We start from the raw sequence: 18,808 nt of genomic DNA, 5'->3' as shown, positions 1-18,808 counted from the left end.
TAAGTATTGCTTAATTATGACATTTTTTAAAAGTTACTAATCTTTCACATTGTGTAATTTTTGTTGTTATTGTTTGCAGTGAAAACAAGTACACATGAATGTTTAGTTTTTATATGTCAGAACACAGTAATGTACTTGACCATAATACTGAAAAGGAGGAAGATAGAATATTTGTAATTAAAATAAGAAAATAAGCACAACAGTGCCAGAATTCTATGAAAGCAAGGAATTTTGTCTGTTTCATTCACTTCTGTGTCCCCTGACATTAGAATAGTGCCTGGGGGACTTCCCTGGTGGCACAGTTGTTAAGAATCTGGCTGGCAACGCAGGGGTCACGGGTTCGAGCTCTGGTCCAGGAAGATCCCACATGCCGTGGAGCAACTAAGCCCGTGCGCCACAACTACTGAAGCCCGCGCACCTAGAGCCCGTGCTCCGCAACAAGAGAAGCCACCTCAATGAGAAGCCTGCGCACCACAACGAAGAGTTCCCCCCGCTCACTGCAACTAGAGAAAGCCCACGTGCAGCAACAAAGACCCAACACAGCCAAAAATAAATAAATAAATTTTTAAAAAATTAAAAAAAAAAAAGAATAGTGCCTGGTACATGATTCATTCAAATATTTATTGAATGAGAATCACTTTTCATTGCTTAAAGTACATTTTGAATGTTAGCAAATTGTGGGGTTCTTGTTTGGTTTCTGTTAAAGCATTATTGGGGTTTACTAGATTTGTCTTTCTCTACTGTGGAATGAGACTGTTATTTTAAAATCTTTCAGTATGAAAAATTTGTAACATATGTAAAAGTAGAGACAAATAGTACGGCAAAGTCTTCCATTCATATCCAGGACAGGGGTCAGCAAACTTTTTCTGTGGTGTACTAGTAAACATAGTAGGTGTGGGGGACAATATTTGGTCTCTGTTGCATATTTTTCTTTGTTGTTGTTTTTCTTTTTACAATCTTTTAAACATGGAAAAACCATTCTTAGCTTAGGCTATATAAAAACAGGCTGTGGGCTGCGATTTGCCAACCTCTGATTCAGATTCAGCGTCAACGATCATCAAGATTTTGCCACATCTCCTTTCTGTGTTTCTTTCTTTTTCTTCGTAAGGTGTTAGAATCAAATTCATTCCCCCTTCCACATTTCAGTATGCATCTCTTAAAAAATTAGACATTTTCTTCCATAACCACCGTGTGGTTATGATACCTGACAAAATGAGCAGTTCTTTGGTATCATTTAATACCCAGTTCATTGAATTGATTTTCAAGTGAACTGAAGATTAATACACATGGAAATACAAAATACTGAAAGATATTCTGTCTTTGTGATTTTGGTGGGGCTTATTAAAACAACAAGTTTGGGAAAATTTCATTTGAAAACTGTATATAAATTCATTTACTTGTACCTTATCACTTGTAAAAATGGAAATTTTTATGAGTTTAGAAAAAAACTGTAATCTCATAGCTTAAAATTCTCAAATGCTCTTACCTAATGTTCCCCCAGTTTGTAAAATATAAGTACCCTCTCACTAAGTTGCAAGTATTTCTTGTAATTCCAATCAGAAATGGATGGATTATTATCAGTACTCTTGGATAAAGTATTTAAAATGCGTTGAATCTCTCTACCTCTTGTCTGCTTTTGTGATACGTTCTAAAAAGAGTAATTGAAATTTTAGAGATGAACAGAAAACTCTTGTTAATTTGCATTTTCAAGGGCAGTTAAATGTCCTCGACTCTCGCAGTCACCTTCATCCAACCCTTACCAGGGGATTTTCGTACCCTTCCAACTACTCTTCTGTTCGTTAGTCTAGGGTCTCTCAAAGTTTAATGTGCATACAAATTACTGAGGATCTTACAGTATAGATTCCATTTCAGTGGGCCTTTGGTCGGGCCTGAGTGTCTGCCTTTCTAAGATACTCCCATGGGATGCTGCTGCTGCTGGTCTGTGGGCCATACTTGGAGTGTAGGATATCTGGTTTGTTCTCTTTTCACTTCCCTTCTAATCTGTCTTCTGCCTGGTTGCCAGAGAGGTGTTTTTAAGACATTAATGTAATATTACTTACTGCTTATTGTTGAATGGATAAATTGGTTCACATTTTTTTGCCTACCTTGCTATCTTTTCCTATCATACCAGACTACTACTAATGATTCTGTCATGCTCAAATACACCTCATCCCTTTGTGTATGTTCTTCATGATACCACACATATAGATAGTAGGTACTTAGTAAATATGTATTAAGTAATTTAATAGTGAGGTCACCCAGACCATGAACTCCTGAGCCTGTCTCCCTTGACATCTTTATCTAAAATCTGTCTTTATCTCTCCTGTCATGTATCTGTATTATGACAATGTCACTTTCTCTCTGAGTGGTTCATTCTATCCCTTATATTTATTTATCATATCCTAAATGTTTATTGCACACCTGCTGTTAACCACTTTATAAACTTTGTTGTGGGGAGTTGTAATCATAAATGAGACAAGTTCCTGTTTCTCGGTATGAAAGTCTTAATGTATTGACTCTTAGCAGATGAATCTTTGTCTAGGTATAGTTCTTTCTTTTTTTTTTAAATTAATTTATTTGTTTTTAGTTTTGGCTGTGTTGGGTCATCGTTGCTGCGCTTGGGCTTTCTCTAGTTGTGGTGAGTGGAGGCTACTCTTCGTTGCGGTGCGTGGGCTTCTCATTGCAGGGGCTTCTCTTGTTGAGGAGCACAGGCTCTAGGCACACTGGCTTCAGTAGTTGTGGCACGTGGGCTCAGTAGTTGTGGCCTGTGGGCTCTTGAGCACAGGCTCAGTAGTTGTGGCGCACAGGCTTAGTTCCTCCGCGGCATGTGGGATCTTCCGAGGCCAGGGCTCGAACCCACGTCCCTTGCATTGGCAGGTGGATTCTTAACCACTGTGCCGCCAGGGAAGCCCTAGGTATAGTTCTAATCGGTCTGATCATGTCACTTCTGTTCACAACCTTACTTCCAATACCTGCTGATATTGCTAATACAATTTTCTTATCTTAGCATTTAGGGTTTTCCATAATTTGGGTCTAAGTGTAATTCCAGTGTTATTTCTTCTTCCCTGTCAAATTAAGTCATTTTAAAAAACTTTACTTCTGCCAGGAAGCCAATTCCTTCCCATTTCTGCTTATTGAAATCTTGATCCATGTGGTTATATAATGTAAATTAATATGGCCCTTTTGTCAGGCAGTTTGGCAGTATGTATCAAGACCTTTAAAATGTTTGACCTTTTAACTCAGTAACTCTACCTCTGGGAATCGAACTAAAAGAAATAATTGCAGAATGTGTCAAAGATTTATGTAAATTTCAAAAAAGAAATAAAAATAAAAAAGGTATCCATTGCAGTTATACCTTCACTGATTTTTTCTTCCCTTCTGAGACAGTGACCCGTAAAAGAGCAAATTATCTTCCTTTTCACAGTCTAAAATAATTGTAAGATCTACTCTAAAGGAGAGTCCACAAGCTTCCATTTTTCTTCTGATGAGAAAATTACTTTAGTCAGATGACCTGAAAACCTTATTTTACTTCCTGTTTATGTAACTCTATATTCTTTTTGACAGCATGATTCTGGAACAGAGTGCACTCCAGGAGAATCTAAGAATTTAGGACAAAAAGAAAACGGCAATTACATCATGTATGCAAGAGCAACATCTGGGGACAAACTTAACAACAATAAATTCTCACTCTGTAGTATTAGAAATATAAGTCAAGTTCTTGAGAAGAAGAGAAACAACTGTTTTGTTGGTATGTATATTTTCCCAGCACTTTATTATGAATATTTTGAAACATTCAGAAAACTTGAAAGAATTATATAGTAAACACCAAGTATGTGCCCACCACCTATATTTTACAGTTGTTAGCACTTTAATACATTTGCTTTATCACATTTCTCAATCTCTTCGTCTCTCAATCCATATTTTTTTGTTGAAATTTAAAGTGCACTGTGGATATCAGTATACTTCAGTCCTAAACACTTTAGCCTACATAAGTAGAGTTCAATTTAAGTAAAGTTCAGTATTGTTTGTGGTGGTTTTGTTTTTCACGTAAGTGCAATATACAAATCTTAAGTCCACTATTTGATGAGCTTTGACAGATACATTTACCTGTGTAATCTAAGCACCTGTGAAGATGTACAACATTTCTATCACCCCAGAAAGTTCTTTCATTTCCTTTCCCCATTTGCACCCCTCCTGCAACCATTATTCTGATTTATTTCTCCATAGATAGATTTTGCTTATTTTATTTCATATAATTGGAATCATACAGTTTGCACCCTTTTGTGGAAGGCTGCTTTCACTCAGCATACTATTTTGAGATTCATTATTAGTATTTTGTACCATTTTTTTTTCCCACTGAATAGAAGTGCATTATATGAATATATCACAGTTTGCTTATCCACTCTCCTATTGAATGGAACACTTGAGCTTTTTAGGTTTGGGCTAATATGAATAAAGTTGCTATGAATTTTTTTCTTACTGTGGTAAAATATATATAACATAAAATTTATATTTAAACTAATTTTAAGTGTACAATTCAATAGCATTAAGTATATTTACAGTGTTATGCAACCATCACTGCTTTTCCATTTTCAAACTTTTAAAATCACTCCAAGTAGAAATTCAGTAACCATTAAGCAATAACTCCTATTTCTTTCTCTCCCCAGCCCCTAGTAACCTCTAATCTATTTTGTGTCTCTGACTTGCCTATTCTAGGTACCTCATATAAATGGGATAATGCTTTTGTATCTGGTTTATTTCACTTAGCATAAAATTTCCAAGATTTATACAAGTTGCAGCATGTATCAGAATGCCATTCTTTTTATGGCCAAATAATATTCCATTATATGGATATACCACATTTTGTTTATCCATTCATCTGTTATGCCTCTCGTAGGGCATTTAATATGTTCTAAATATTCTACCTTGTATTACGTTTTTGGGGTCCTTGTCCTATTTTACAAGATTTTAAGTTACTTGAGGACAAACACTGAGGCCTGCTCATATTGCACATAAACAACACTCTTATAGATGAGTTAAACATATGGCAGCAAAGTAGAAAGAATTGATGAAGGTTTCCAGATAAACATGGCCTTTCATTTTTTTAGCTGCATTTTTTAAAATAAATTTATTTATTTTATTTATTTATTTTTGGCTGCACTGGGTCTTCGTTGCTGCACGCAGGCTTTTCCAGTTGCGGTGAGCAGGGGGCTACTCTTTGTTGTGGTGTGTGGGCTTCTCATTGCGGTGGCTTCTCTTGTTGTGGAGCATGGGCTCTAGGCACGCAGGCTTCAGTAGTTGTGGCACGCGGGCTCAGTAGTTGCGTCTTGCAGGCTCTAGAGTGCAGGCTCAGTAGTGTGGCTCACAGGCTTAGTTGCTCCGTGACATGTGGGATCTTCCTGGATCAGCACTCAAACCCATGTCCCCTGCATTGGCAGGCGGATTCTTAACCACTGTGCCACCAGGGAAGCCCTGCATTTTTTTTTTTGAGGTATAATTGACATAACACTATGGCCTTTTGTTTTTAATTGCAATTTATACAGAGATAATTTAGATTCACATGCAGTTGTAAGAAATAATGGAGATTCCATATACCCTTCACCCAGTTCCCCCCAGTGGTAACATCTTGCAGAACTGTATAGTATCAATACAGTATTACATATAGCAAGGATATTGACATTGATACAGCCCACAGATCTTATTCAGATTTCCCCAGTTTTTCCTATCCTCATTTCTCCGCGTGTGTGTTTAGTTCTGTACAGTTTTATCATGTATAGGTTTATGTGTCCATCACCACAGCCATGATAAAGAATAGTTCCATCACCACAAGTAATTCTTTTTTTTTTATTATTTTTTTGGCTGTGTTGGGTCTTTGTTGCTGTGCGCGGGCTTTTCTCTAGTTGTGGTGAGTGGGAGCTACTCTTTGTTGCGATGCGCAGGCTTCTCATTTCAGTGGCTTCTCTTGTTGCAGAACATGAGCTCTAGGCGCCTGGGCTCAGTAGTTGTGGCATGCAGGTTCTAGGACACACGGGCTTCAGTAGTTGTGGTGCGCAGGCTCAGTAGTTGTGGTTCGCGGGCTCTAGAGTTGTGGTTCGCGGCTCTAGAGCATAGGCTCAGTAGTTGTGGCACACAGGCTTAATTGCTCTGCGGCATGTGGGATCTTCCCAGACCAGGGATCGAACCCGTGTCTCCTGCATTGGCAGGCGGATTCTTAACCATTGTACCACCAGGGAAGTCCCACCACAAGTAACTCTTGGCGTTGCCCTTTTATAACCACACTCACCTCCTTCCTGGTGTCCCTTCACCTGCCCCCCTAAACTATTCTCCATTTCTAAAATTTTGTCACTTCAAAAATGTTATATAAATGGAGTCATACAATATGTAACTTTTGGAATTTTTCACTCAGCATGATTCCTTGGAAATTAATCCAAATTGTTTGCCTGCATCACTTGTTTGTTCTTTTTTATTGCAGGTGGTATGTGTGTACTACAGTTTCTATTAAAGGATATTTGGGTTATCTTCAGTTTTTGGCAGTTATGAATAAAGCAGCTATAAACAGGCTTTTCATGCGAATATAAGTTTTCATCTCTCTGTGATAAATGCCTCCAAATCCAACTGATGAATCAATATAGCCATTGTTTGTTTTTATTTATATGAAACTGCCAAACTGTTCTCTAGATGGCTGTACTATTTTATATTCCCACCAGCAGTGTATGAGTGATCTAATTTCTCTCTATCCTTGTCAGCTTTTGGTATTTTTATTTTATCCATTGTGATAGGTATATAGTGGTATTTCATTGTAGCTTACTTTGTATTTTTCTGATGACTAATGACATTGAATATCTTTTCATGTGCTTTTTTGCCATATGTATATCTTCTTTGGTGAAATGTCCATGTTTCTTGGCCATTGAGTTTTTTTGTTTTTTTCTGTTGAGTTTTGAGGGTTCTTTATATAGTCTAGATGCTAGTCACTTGTCAGATATTGGTCTGCATATATTTTCTTCCTGTCTGTAGCTTGTCTTCTCATCCTCTTCACAGTCTTTCCCAGAGCAAAAGTTAAATTTTGATGATGTTCAAATGATCAATTTTTACTTTTATTGATTAACTTTTTCTTATAAAGTCTTCTTTTTCTTCTAAAAGGGCAGATTAAAATTACATTGATGTTATCATTTTTGTTATTGTTGTTGTTATCAGTGGTAGTTTTTCTAAATCATCTTAGTGTAGAAGTGACACATAGATTCTTCATCTGTAAACTGGGTTTTCACAATAAACTTCCTGATTGAAAATGACTTTAAAAATGAGCATATTTGTCTTTCTCTGTCTGACTTCACTTAATATGATAATCTCTAGGTCTATCCATGTTGCTGCAAATGGCATTATTTCATTCTTTTTTATGGCTGAGTAATATTCCATTGTGTGTGTTAGTGTGTGTGTGTGTGTGTGTGTGTACACACCACATCTTCTTTATCCATTCATCTGCTGATGGACATTTAGGTTGCTTATATGTCTTGGCTCTTGTAAATAGTGCTGCAGTGAACATTGGGGTGCATGTATCTTTTTGAATGAGAGTTTTCTCCAGATATATGCCCAGGAATGGGATTGCAGGATCATATGGTTTTAGTTTTTAAGGAATCTCCATAGTGTTCTCCATAGTGGCTGCACCACTTTACATTCCCACCAAGAGTGTAGGAGGATTCTTTTTTCTCTGTACCCTCTCCAGCACTTATTATTTGTAGACTTCTTAATGATGGCCATTCTGACTGGTGTGAGGTGATACCTCATTGTAGTTTTGATTTGTATTTCTCTAATAATTAGCAATATTAAGCATCTTTTCATGTGCCTGTTGGCTATCTGTATGTCTTCTTTGGAGAAATGTCTATTTAGGTCTTCTGCCCATTTTTTGATTGGGTTGTTTGTGGGGCTTTTTGACATTAATCTGTATGAGCTGTTTATATTTTGGAAATTAAACACCTTGTCAGTAGCATTGTTTGCAAATATTTTCTCCCAGTCTGCAGGTTATCTTTTCATTTTGTTTATGGTTTCCTTTGCTGTGCAAAAGCTATTAAGTTTAATTAGGTCCCATTGGTTTATTTTTGTTTTTATTTCCATCACTCTAGGAGACAGATCCAAAAAAATACTGCTGCAACTTATGTCAAGGAGTGTTCTGCCTGTGTTTTCCTCTAGGAGTTTTGTAGTATCTGTTCTTATATTTAGGTTTTAATCCATTTTGAGTTTATTTTTGTATGTGGAGCTGGAGAATGTTCTAATTTCATTCCTTTACATGTAGCTGTCCAGTTTTCCCAGTACTACTTTTTGAAGAGACTGTCTTTTCTCCATTGTATATTCTTGTTTCCTTTGTCGTGGGTTAACTGACCATAAGTACATGGGTTTATTTCTGGGTTTTCTATCCTGTCCCATTGACCTATATGTCTATTTTTGTGCCAGTCCCATACTGTTTTGATTACTGTAGCTTTGTAGTATAGACAAATACCAGAGAAAGACAAATATCACATGATATCACTTGTATGTGGAATCTAAAAAAAGGATACAAATAAACTTATTTACAAAACAGAAATGGACTTACAGACATATAAAACAAACTTATGGTTACCAAAGGGGATAGTAGGGACAAGGGCATGGGGGGGAGATAAATTAGGAGTTTGAGATTAATATATACACACTGCTATGTATAAAATAGGTAAACAACAAGGACCTGCTGTATAGCACAGGGAACTATACTCAATATCTTGTAATCACCTATAATAGAAAAGATTCTGGAAAAGAAATATTTACATAGATGTATGTATGTATAACTGAATCACTTTGTTGTACACTTGAAACTGACACCACATTGTAAAATATCTATACTTCAATTTAAAAAAAATAAATAACATTTACATAAGATAGAAAAAATGAGCATATTGCTTTTTAGTATTATGGGAAGGAAATTTGTTTCTTAAATTACCATGAAATATGTACGTATTATAATTTTTGTATTTAAACAGCCCCTTTTCCTTGTATTTAAGCTGTTAGCAAATAGCTGATTTGAAGTAATATTTTTGTATGAGACGAAAACTAATGTGTAGTAAATATTGCATGAATGGTTTTCTGACTTTTATCATTTTTCCTTTTCTCCTAAATTACATGTCACATGAATTATAAAATGTTTATAGCTAGACTGTAGAAAAATCATTATTATTTACTTAGTATATATTTGCATGTGCATGCTTCTAGTTTTTGAGAACAAAAGAGATGCTATAAAATGAAAGAGAGAGGGAATTCCCTGTCAGTCCAGTGGTTAGGACTCGGCACTTTTCATTGCCATGGGTCCCGGGTTCAATCCCTGGTTGGGGAACTGAGATCCCGCAAGCCTCGTGACATGGCCAAGAAAAAGAAAAAGGAAAGAGTGGGATGGAGCTTCAGTTATGTCTAAAATTTCCTTTAATGTGTGTTGTGGTCAAGGATAAGAATGAAGTTTCTGAGTATAAAGCTAGGCTTTCTAGTAGAATATTTTTGATTCAGATGTGCATTGTTTTGGGTTCCTGTGCTTGAGATATGTTCCCTTCCACTCACTCAGTTCTCAGTTTGAAGGCTGTGCTACAACTGTTTTCCACATTGATTTGGTATAGCAGAAAGAAAAGAGCACCAGATTTTAGATCTAGAAGACCTGGGTTTAGTCTGTGTTTTGTCCATACTGGGGCATATGGTTTCCAGCAAGTCACAAACTCTGTGAAAGTTAGTTTTCTTTTCTCTAAAATGAAGACATTTGATTCTTTTCATTTCCCTGCAGATACTGAAATTCAGTGGTTTTATGTTCTTACTAAGAGTAGCATTCTAGTTTCAATTTTAAACTTCACTGGCAAAATCAAAGAACTTTAAAAAAGAGCCTAAATATCTTTCTGAAATTATTCACTATGCTTAGACCAGTCTAACCTTAATGAACTAAGATTTGACCCAATATTGTTAGACTCTGGAAATACAAAAAGTGTAAATAATACATGGTTCTTCCCTTAAGGAGCTTGGTCTAGCTGACAAGCAAAACAAATGTACATTATAAAAAATTTACTAATTGACTAGGATACAGTCAGCCAAATAGAATGTGGGAAATTCCATAAAATAAAATGACCCAATTTCTTTAACAATTAATAGTGTAAAAATAAAAAGAGGGGAGGGAATCTGTTACGTATTAAAAGAACTTAAGATACATGTCAACCAAAAGCAACCGTGGGGAGAGGGGTTGGGGGAAGCTTGTGTGAAACTTCGTTCAAATAAACTAATGTAAAGAGGTAATTGAAGAAAATTGAACATGGATTGGCTATTAGATGCTATTAAAAGCATACTGTTTTTTAGATGTGATAATGGTATTATGGTTAGATTTTAAAAAGAAAGAACTCCTTATCTGTTAGATTCATCTTGGGGTATTTGTTAAGAGCAGATGAATATGTTAGATGGAGTTGTTTACAGCATATTGTTGAAGTTGTTAAAGCTAAGTGATTGGTACATGGGAATTCACTGTACTTATTCTTTTACTACTTCTGTGTATGTTTGAAATTTTCTAACAGAATAGGTTTAATTTTTTTCTGCTTGATGAAACACTGACTTACTTTGTACTTATGTGCTAAAAATATAAATAGTACAGTCATTGTTCAGTAAAGCTCAGTGTGGCATGGCCTAAATAGAATGCTACCACTTCTGAGAGGGACCTTAGAAGGGAGCATCAGGTCAAATTCCCTCACTGTACAGCTTAAGAAACTGAGGCCCCAAAAAAGGGAAGTGACTTGCCTAAGGCCACATTGCTAGTTAGTGACCAAACCACTGTTATAATTAGATCTCCTAATTTCCAGGTTCCTAGTTTGTTCTACTTTTCTTATTCTTCGAAATTTTCCTCTCTCCTTTTGTTCTGCAGCTTTAAAGAGTTTGCAAATTTTAAATAAAATTAATGTTGCATATAGTGCTTACTTTGTCTTATTTATTTTCTTCAGAATCTGGCCAACCTATTTGTGGAAATGGAATGGTAGAGCAAGGTGAAGAATGTGATTGCGGCTATAGTGACCAGTGTAAAGATGAGTGCTGCTATGATGCAAACCAACCGGAAGGGAAAAAATGCAAGCTGAAACCTGGAAAGCAATGCAGGTACCTTGCTAATTCCAGTAGTGTTAATGTTCCTGGAAAGTCACCTGAAGGCAGTTATGTCAGATTTCAAACTGAGATTAGGAGATGTATGTGGTTTTGGAACTTTGTTATTTGTTGTTGGTTTATTTTTCTGGAGTAGTAGTATTTAGGGCACTGTTGTTGGCAGATTGAACTACTTGTAATTGCAGTTTGTGTGGTGGGTGTTAAAAAAGGACATGCAAAGGGCACTCAATAAAATACATATTATTTAATGCCACTTTAAAAATGTGACTTTTGTCAGTAGTTTTAGAATCTTAACTTTAAATATTTAGATAGTATGGATTCCATACACTCCTGTAATTTAGTTGTCATATAATTTTATTTCACTTGCCAAATTATTTTGATAGTGATAGATATAAGCAGTAGAATATTGTTTGTGCAGTACTTTTAAAATGGATGTTCTGTGTATCCTAGTTTGATTTTAGTGTATAAATGTGAGAAAAGTTGATAAATTGACTAATGTGTATCTATGAAAAACAATGATGACTTGCCTAATATTTAATCCATTTTCCATTATAACCTTTTACTAAAGGCAAATAGAATAGAATAAGAAAGCTGAATACAGTATGCCTTCATTATAAAAACAAGATTCTTAATCACTTTTCTGCACTTATTAGAATGTTGAAATTTAATAGCCTCTTATTCCAATAAGACTTATTTAACAGTAACATACTTAGCATTTATGATTTAAAAATTAGGACTGTATCTATGTGTATAGGAAATATCCTAGTGATTTTCTTTACTCACCTCAATGTTTCTTCTAGTCCAAGTCAAGGTCCCTGTTGCACAGCACAGTGTGCATTCAAGTCAAAAATCGAGAAGTGTCGGGATGATTCAGACTGTGCAAAAGAAGGAATATGTAATGGCATCACAGCTCTCTGCCCAGCATCTGATCCTAAACCAAACTTTACAGACTGTAATAGGCATACACAAGTGTGCATTAATGGGGTAAGCATTTGATTTGTATGTTGTTTATTTAGTTTTATGAAACTTTTTTCAGAATAATTGTTTGTTTCCACTTAAAGCCGCATAAAGTAATTAATCTCGGTCCCAGTTTCAACATCCCTATCTGTTTCCTCACAAAGCTGTGACTGCATTATGTGGCATAAGTGCCTGGTGGCATTTGATTAGTTATTGACTTGTCTTTCATCTTTCTACTGCATGTGTTTCATACTCTCTAGAGAAAAATAGTTACATAACTAGGCATGTAACTTTGTATTGCTTTTAAGTTTTATAAATTAACATTTTAATACTCTAAATAAAAGAACTCTCAGTTATTTCCTCTGAATGTGAAGCCTTTAAAGCTTTCTTGGCTAAATAATCACTTTCCTCTACATGAGGAAAATTTCATTTTTCTCTTCTTATAAAGGAGCCATAATAACCAACATAAAGTCGATGCTCATCTAATCTCCTTCTCTGTTTTTGTTTAGTCTAGATTTTTAAGTTACCATTTCTTTAAAGATTTGCTGTCTTATTTGCACTTACTCTTTTTTTTTTTTTTGCGGTACGCGGGCCTCTCACTGTTGTGGCCTCTCCCGTTGCGGAGCACAGGCTCCGGACGCGCAGGCTCAGCGGCCATGGCTCACGGGCCCAGCCGCTCCGCGGCATGTGGGATCTTCCCGGACCTGGGCACGAACCCGTGTCCCCTGCATCGGCAGGCATACTCTCAACCACTGTGCCACCAGGGAAGCCCCTGCACTTACTCTTTTTAAGATGTGTTTATACCATCCATTTCTGATACTAATCTATGCTTCCCCCCCACCCCCGACTTGTATTTCTACTTAATTATTTTAGCATTGGAGGTGTCTCTGTCTGCTACTGTCAACAAGAGGTTTGACTGTATAGGGATTAAATAATTGGTCTTTTATTTTTCTTTCAGCAATGTGCAGGTTCTATCTGTGAGAAATATGGCTTGGAGGAGTGCACTTGTGCCAGTTCTGATGGCAAAGATGATAAGGAATTATGCCATGTCTGCTGTATGAAGAAGAGTAAGGCTTTTAAAATGCAAGAGTATAAAGTCTGTTTCAAAAACCTATTTTCTCCTAAATTTTGTGTTAAACTTTGATATACAGTTGGGACAGATAATTTCCAGCTGACCTGATCCTCTTGAGAAATTTTTAAATATAGTATAGAATTGTGTTTCTAGTATTATGGTCCCTACAGTGTTTTTAAAATGATAAACTAGAAAAATCCTGCCAGCGTTTTTACAATAATTAATATAAATACTGTTAGAAGGATTTAAAGCCATTGTAGGCACTAAGTCAGGAGTTGCTGGTTGTTTGTTTATGCTGTAATATTTAAGGTGAATTACCAGTGGTGTTATCTAGTCTAACTAATGAAAGTCTATATAACATGTCATGGTGATGATTTTAGGCAGTTTCTTCCTTTCCTCCCTCTCTCCCGAGCTAGCCCGATAGGAAATCTGATCTTCAACTTATATTTGACACTTCTTTTGCAGTGGATCCATCAACTTGTGCCAGTACAGGGTCTGTGCAGTGGAACAAGTACTTCCTTGGTCGAACCATCACCCTGCAACCTGGATCCCCATGCAATGATTTTAGAGGCTACTGTGATGTTTTCATGCGGTGCAGATTAGTAGATGCTGATGGTCCTCTAGCTAGGCTTAAAAAAGCAATTTTCAGTCCAGAGCTCTATGAAAACATAGCTGAATGGATTGTGGTAAGTATAGTTTTTATTTATAAAGAAACCTTATCTTAAAATGATTTGATCATAATTTTACTTGGTTAGAGGTCACCCCTGTTATGAGAAAATCACTTCTTTTCTGTTTATACTGCAGTTATAGTTGACCCTTGAACAACGTGGGTTTGAACTGCATGGGTCTACGTATAAGCAGATATTTTTCAATAGTAAATACTACAGTAGTACACAGTGTGGAGTTGGTTGAATCTGCAAGTGTGGAGGAACCATGGATATAGAGGACTTTGGAGGTGGTTGGCTAACTATGATTAACCCGCCACATTCAAGGGTCAACTGTATTTTATCTGAAGAGTGATTTTTAAAGTTCAGGTAGCCCTGAGTATTATTTTCTTCTAAAGTGGTCAGAATCTCCACATGTGTATCATTCATAGATTTAGTTGGTAGGTGATGGGAGTCATTCTGTTTTACTCTGCTCCCTGGTTCATGTCCTGGATGGGTTACTTCATCCTTTGGTCCATATGATGAGAGTATTGTCATGGAACTTTTTCTTGAAGTTGTTTTGGAAAGCCCTGCTTGCTTTTTATACTTCTCCCTTGTCTCAATATAGCCAGCTCTGGGTTCTACTTTGCTGAACAGGAGAGATGAAAGATTTTTCTAAAGGTTTTTTTCTGATGTTTCAATGTAGTTTCTGCGTCTTCATCTTGTCCGTGATAGGAAAGGTTGAGTAGGGTAAGATCAGATACAGAGCCTTTTGCAGATTTTTTAATGATTATGGATGTTCATTCAGTATATATCTACTGAACTATATTATTCTTAAGCCCACATTTTCCCCAGTTGTACAAATGTTGAATTTTTGAAAAAGATTGCTGAGAATGACTATCTTAAGTCACTTAAATATTTATGTTTCTAAGTGTTTGCATTAAAATAACAGTAGGAAACTTGCAAGTGATGTATTTGAGAGTGTGCTGTGCCTAAACTGAATGAGTTTGCTTTGGAAATTGACTTAAAACTCAGCTCCTCCCCGCTTCCCAAATTATTTTTTACATTTTTTACTGTGTGTTAAGGATTGAGGATGCCTTAAAAGCACACACAAAAATAGTCCTGTCTGGGTTGTGAGCCCTTTTTGGTACTATTGTAATAAAAATAATACTTTGCATGTTAGAATATGTGATTTTTAGATACGTAATGACTATATAGTGGTAGGATTGTTGAAGTTGGATTTAGGAGACCTAGGTTTTAAACCAAATAATTGGGTCTCCTTAAAATGTTGTATGTTACTCATTTTTGTACTCCTGTGCTGGGTGTATAATTTATGTATTCAGAGAGTACCTGTTAAAACTGAAGGTGCCTTCTGGTACTATGGTAAAGTGAAAAGGGTACAGGCTTGGAATTACACGAGGATTCAGATCATCCTTCTGATTGACAATTCTGTGACTTCAGGTAGTTTACATTTCTTGGCTCCCTTACTTCCCTGTTTTCAACTCAAATCCAGTTCTTATTTTCTTTTTTTCTGATTATCTCTAATAAGAAAAAGTTGAGATCTAGTATACTTGTCTACTATGGGAAACAGTGTTTTCAAAGAAAAAAAATCTGATAATTGGAATCTCAGAGTTATGTTCTGCTGAGTTTATGTTGTTGTGCCAGATGTTTTAGGTTTTCTAGATAGTAAATCATATCATCTAAAAATAATATTTTTTCACTTTTCTCCATTATATTTAATTTTGATTCATTTTATTTAGAATTTCAAAAACTCATTTATTCCTATTTTAAAATATTTAATAGAAATGATCTTTTTAGTTAAAGTGTTTTTAAAACCTTTTTTCGTATTTTAGATTTGAGGATTTTGTGAAATGCTTCTTACAATGAATTTTAGCAATGTGAAGTCTTTTCTTGTGCTCTGGAACTGATTAATCAGGCACTTTTAGGTTTATGCAGATTTGCCGTAAATGGGTATAGAACGCTGTTATTTTAAATCAGTGTTGACATTCACATGCCACCCTTTCAAATAGCATGGTCCATAATGCCTGAAGAGTACCATTAGGCTGTTGCTGCATTTGTGGGCATTAATCAGATCAAACAGTAAGATAAACAACAGCCACTTCCTTACAAGTTATTTGTCTCATTTGTGTTACTTGCAGAGTTCACTTGCATAGCAGAGTTCATTTTGTTACACTGGTCTTTCATCATGTATAAGGAAAGTGTCCTTCTAGTTAGTAATGTAGGTTATTAGTTTGCTCTGGTAAGAAGCTGTGAAAGGGATGATGGGTTAGTTTCACTGACTTTCCTTTCCATTGGTACCTGGTGGCTTTTTTGTCTCCTTTCCACAGTATACTATGGCATCTTTTTTCCTCATGAGGGTAGAGTGGGAAGAACTTTAACAGTTTAATAGTTCAGGGCATGAGTTACTGACTGCTATAGGCACCGTGGAAATGATGTAATAAAGACTTTTACTTTCTTTTCTGGGGAAAAGTTGTTCTTGACAGTAATGCTTGAATGTAGGCTGAGTGCCTACTGTGTGTCTCGCCAGGAGATAATGATAAACATCCTTTGGATTTATCAAGGGGTCACCTAGTTCTTGAAAAGTTGGGGAGCATTCACCAGTAACTCTGTTAAGACCCTGTACCACTGTCTCCTTTTCATTAAATGGGTACATTGGTAATTCTTTTTCATTTTCTTCGATAGTTACTGATGTGTTCACATTTTCTGCACCTTTTGCGTTAGGTTTGACATAGGAAACCATCTTTGACCTGGATTTTTTTCAAATCTATCACTGTATTTACCCCACACTTTAAAATAATCGCCTGTTAGTTTGTGGCTTTTTTCTTTTTAATTTGTTCAGACTTATTAGGAGTTCATCTTTTTATTATTATTTTGACAAGAGTCAACTACGTTTCTCATTTTTGAATTAATTTCTTCTCTCTTATTTTGCTGTAATTTTACGAACCTAGGTAAGTATCTGGTGTTCTTTATGAAAGATTTAGAGCAGTGTTTCCAAGTGCTTCACAGAACACTAGATCCATAGGTTTTGTGGTCAGATGAATCTGGAAAATATTGCATACTATAGTCCCCTCTTAGAGATTTGTGATAATATTGTGAGAAGCCCCACGATAAAAAATCTTTTTAACTTCAATTTCCAAACTTACCTGACCTTTATTCATATTGTACATGAGAATCACCTAAGGGCTTAGACCAATTAAGTCAGAATCTCTGGGGCTGGAGTATAAGTGTCTGGGTCATTTCAAAGCTCCCAACTCTCAATTCTGATGAGCAACTGGGATTGAGAACCAACCATTCATGTAGAACAGTGGTTGGCAAACTATGGCTCATGAGCCAAATTTAGCCCACTGCCTATTTTTGTATGGCTCACAGCTAAGAATGGTTTCACATGTATAAGTAGTTGAAAAAAATCAAAATAATATTCTTCTGGGGACTCCCCTGGTGGTGCAGTGGTTAAGAATCCTCCTGCCAATTCAGGGGACACGGGTTCGAGCCCTGGTCCTGGAAGATCCCACATGCGGCGGAGCAACTAAGCCAGTGCACCACAACTACTGAAGCCCGCGCGCCTAGAGCCGGTGCTCCGCAACGAGAGAAGCCACCGCAGTGAGAAGTCCACGCACTGCAACAAAGTGTAGCCCCCGCTCGCCGCAACTAGAGAAAGTCTGCACATAGCAACGAAGACCCAATGCAGCCAGAAATAAATAAATAAATTTATTTTTTTTAAAAAAAGAATATTACCCATAACTGACCTAATGGCCATAATTAATTTTTAAAATATATATTCTTCTGAAAATTATATGAAATTCAAATTTCAGTGTCCCTAAGTAGTGATTTATCAGAACATGGCCATGCCCATTCAGTTATATATTGCTTTTGGCTGCTTTTGCACTTTGACTAGTTGCAGCAGAGACTGCCTGGCCCCATAAAGCCTAAAATATTTGTCTGGCCTTTGATAGGAAGTGTCTGCCAAGCCCTAATCTAGACCAGTGGATCTCAAAGTGTAGTCCCCAAACCAGCAGCATCAGCAGCACCTGGGAACTTGATAAAAATGCAAATGATCAGGTCCCACGTGGACCCCTGAGTCGGTATGTGATGGTGCGTGCTAAAGTTTGGGGTTCATTTTTACAGTCTCTGCAGTGTAATGACTCCTTTTTAAAAGACTTTTAATGGAAAATTTCTACTTTGTCTTCCTGCTATGTTGAAAATGGAAGGTGGTTGTGGACCTCCAGAGTCCTTTGTTGCCTAGTGGAATAGGCCTCATAGGTATCACTGCCGAAACTTTGACAACAAAGATGCAGTATTGTCACGGGGCTTAGCATATGGTAAGGAGTCAGTATGTGTTTGCTAGATGAATGAAGCAGATTACTATGTCATAGTTTATATGGAAAAGAAAAAATCATACATATTATCCTAACTTTGAAGTTGTAATGTTTTTAGATATCTCTCAGTGGTATTTTAACCTGCTTGCCCAGGCTGAGTATAAAGTAACAAGAAGATTAGTAGCCAGTTGCTTTCGAGAGGAGTGGTGCGTGGAGTGTTGAGGATAAAAGAACATTTAGTCAGAGTCCAGACAATGGTATCTTCTGAAGGATGAAGGGACGCTTTCTGCCCCTGCAGGATGGCATAATCAGTATCCTGACAAGGGACTGTGGGTCTCACATGGTCTTGTGACTACCCGGAAGTCTAGAGCGTGTTTGCTGTGACTGAGAGTTGTTAACACTGGAAATTCACCAAAAGGATTATATGATTAACTTTTTCTAGAGATCTTTAAAATCAGCTAAGATTGTCTTATGTCTGAAGAGACTTGATGGCTTGTCTTGCCCCTTCCCCCTCACAGTTTTTTGGGTGAAACCTGTTTTATTGTTTTGTTAGCCTATAGGTCCTTTTTGTTTATTTAGATTATTAAATAAAAAACTATTGTAATTAGAACATAATAAGTTAGACTGGCAAATTTTGACCTTTCATTTTTGTCATTTTTACT

General features: G+C 36.5%; 1 protein-coding gene across 2 annotated transcripts in view; it reads left to right on the top strand.

Annotated features, from left to right (window-relative positions):
- Positions 1–18,808, top strand: part of ADAM10 (ADAM metallopeptidase domain 10) — a gene marked incomplete at both ends in the record, with an annotated part of 122,147 nt that overhangs the window by 96,088 nt on the left and 7,251 nt on the right. For both annotated transcript variants that reach the window (XM_079700101.1, XM_079700100.1), the window contains 5 exons: positions 3,565–3,748; positions 10,983–11,133; positions 11,937–12,120; positions 13,052–13,160; positions 13,631–13,851. In XM_079700101.1, coding sequence (XP_079556227.1) covers positions 3,565–3,748; positions 10,983–11,133; positions 11,937–12,120; positions 13,052–13,160; positions 13,631–13,851 — 849 coding nt within the window. The remainder of the gene's footprint in view (positions 1–3,564; positions 3,749–10,982; positions 11,134–11,936; positions 12,121–13,051; positions 13,161–13,630; positions 13,852–18,808) is intronic.

This window comes from Hyperoodon ampullatus, assembly GCF_949752795.1.
Source record: "Hyperoodon ampullatus genome assembly, chromosome: 3".
NCBI lineage: Eukaryota > Metazoa > Chordata > Mammalia > Artiodactyla > Ziphiidae > Hyperoodon > Hyperoodon ampullatus.
The sequence above is the reverse complement of the archived record's forward strand: the minus strand, read 5'-3'. Positions and strand labels throughout refer to the sequence as shown.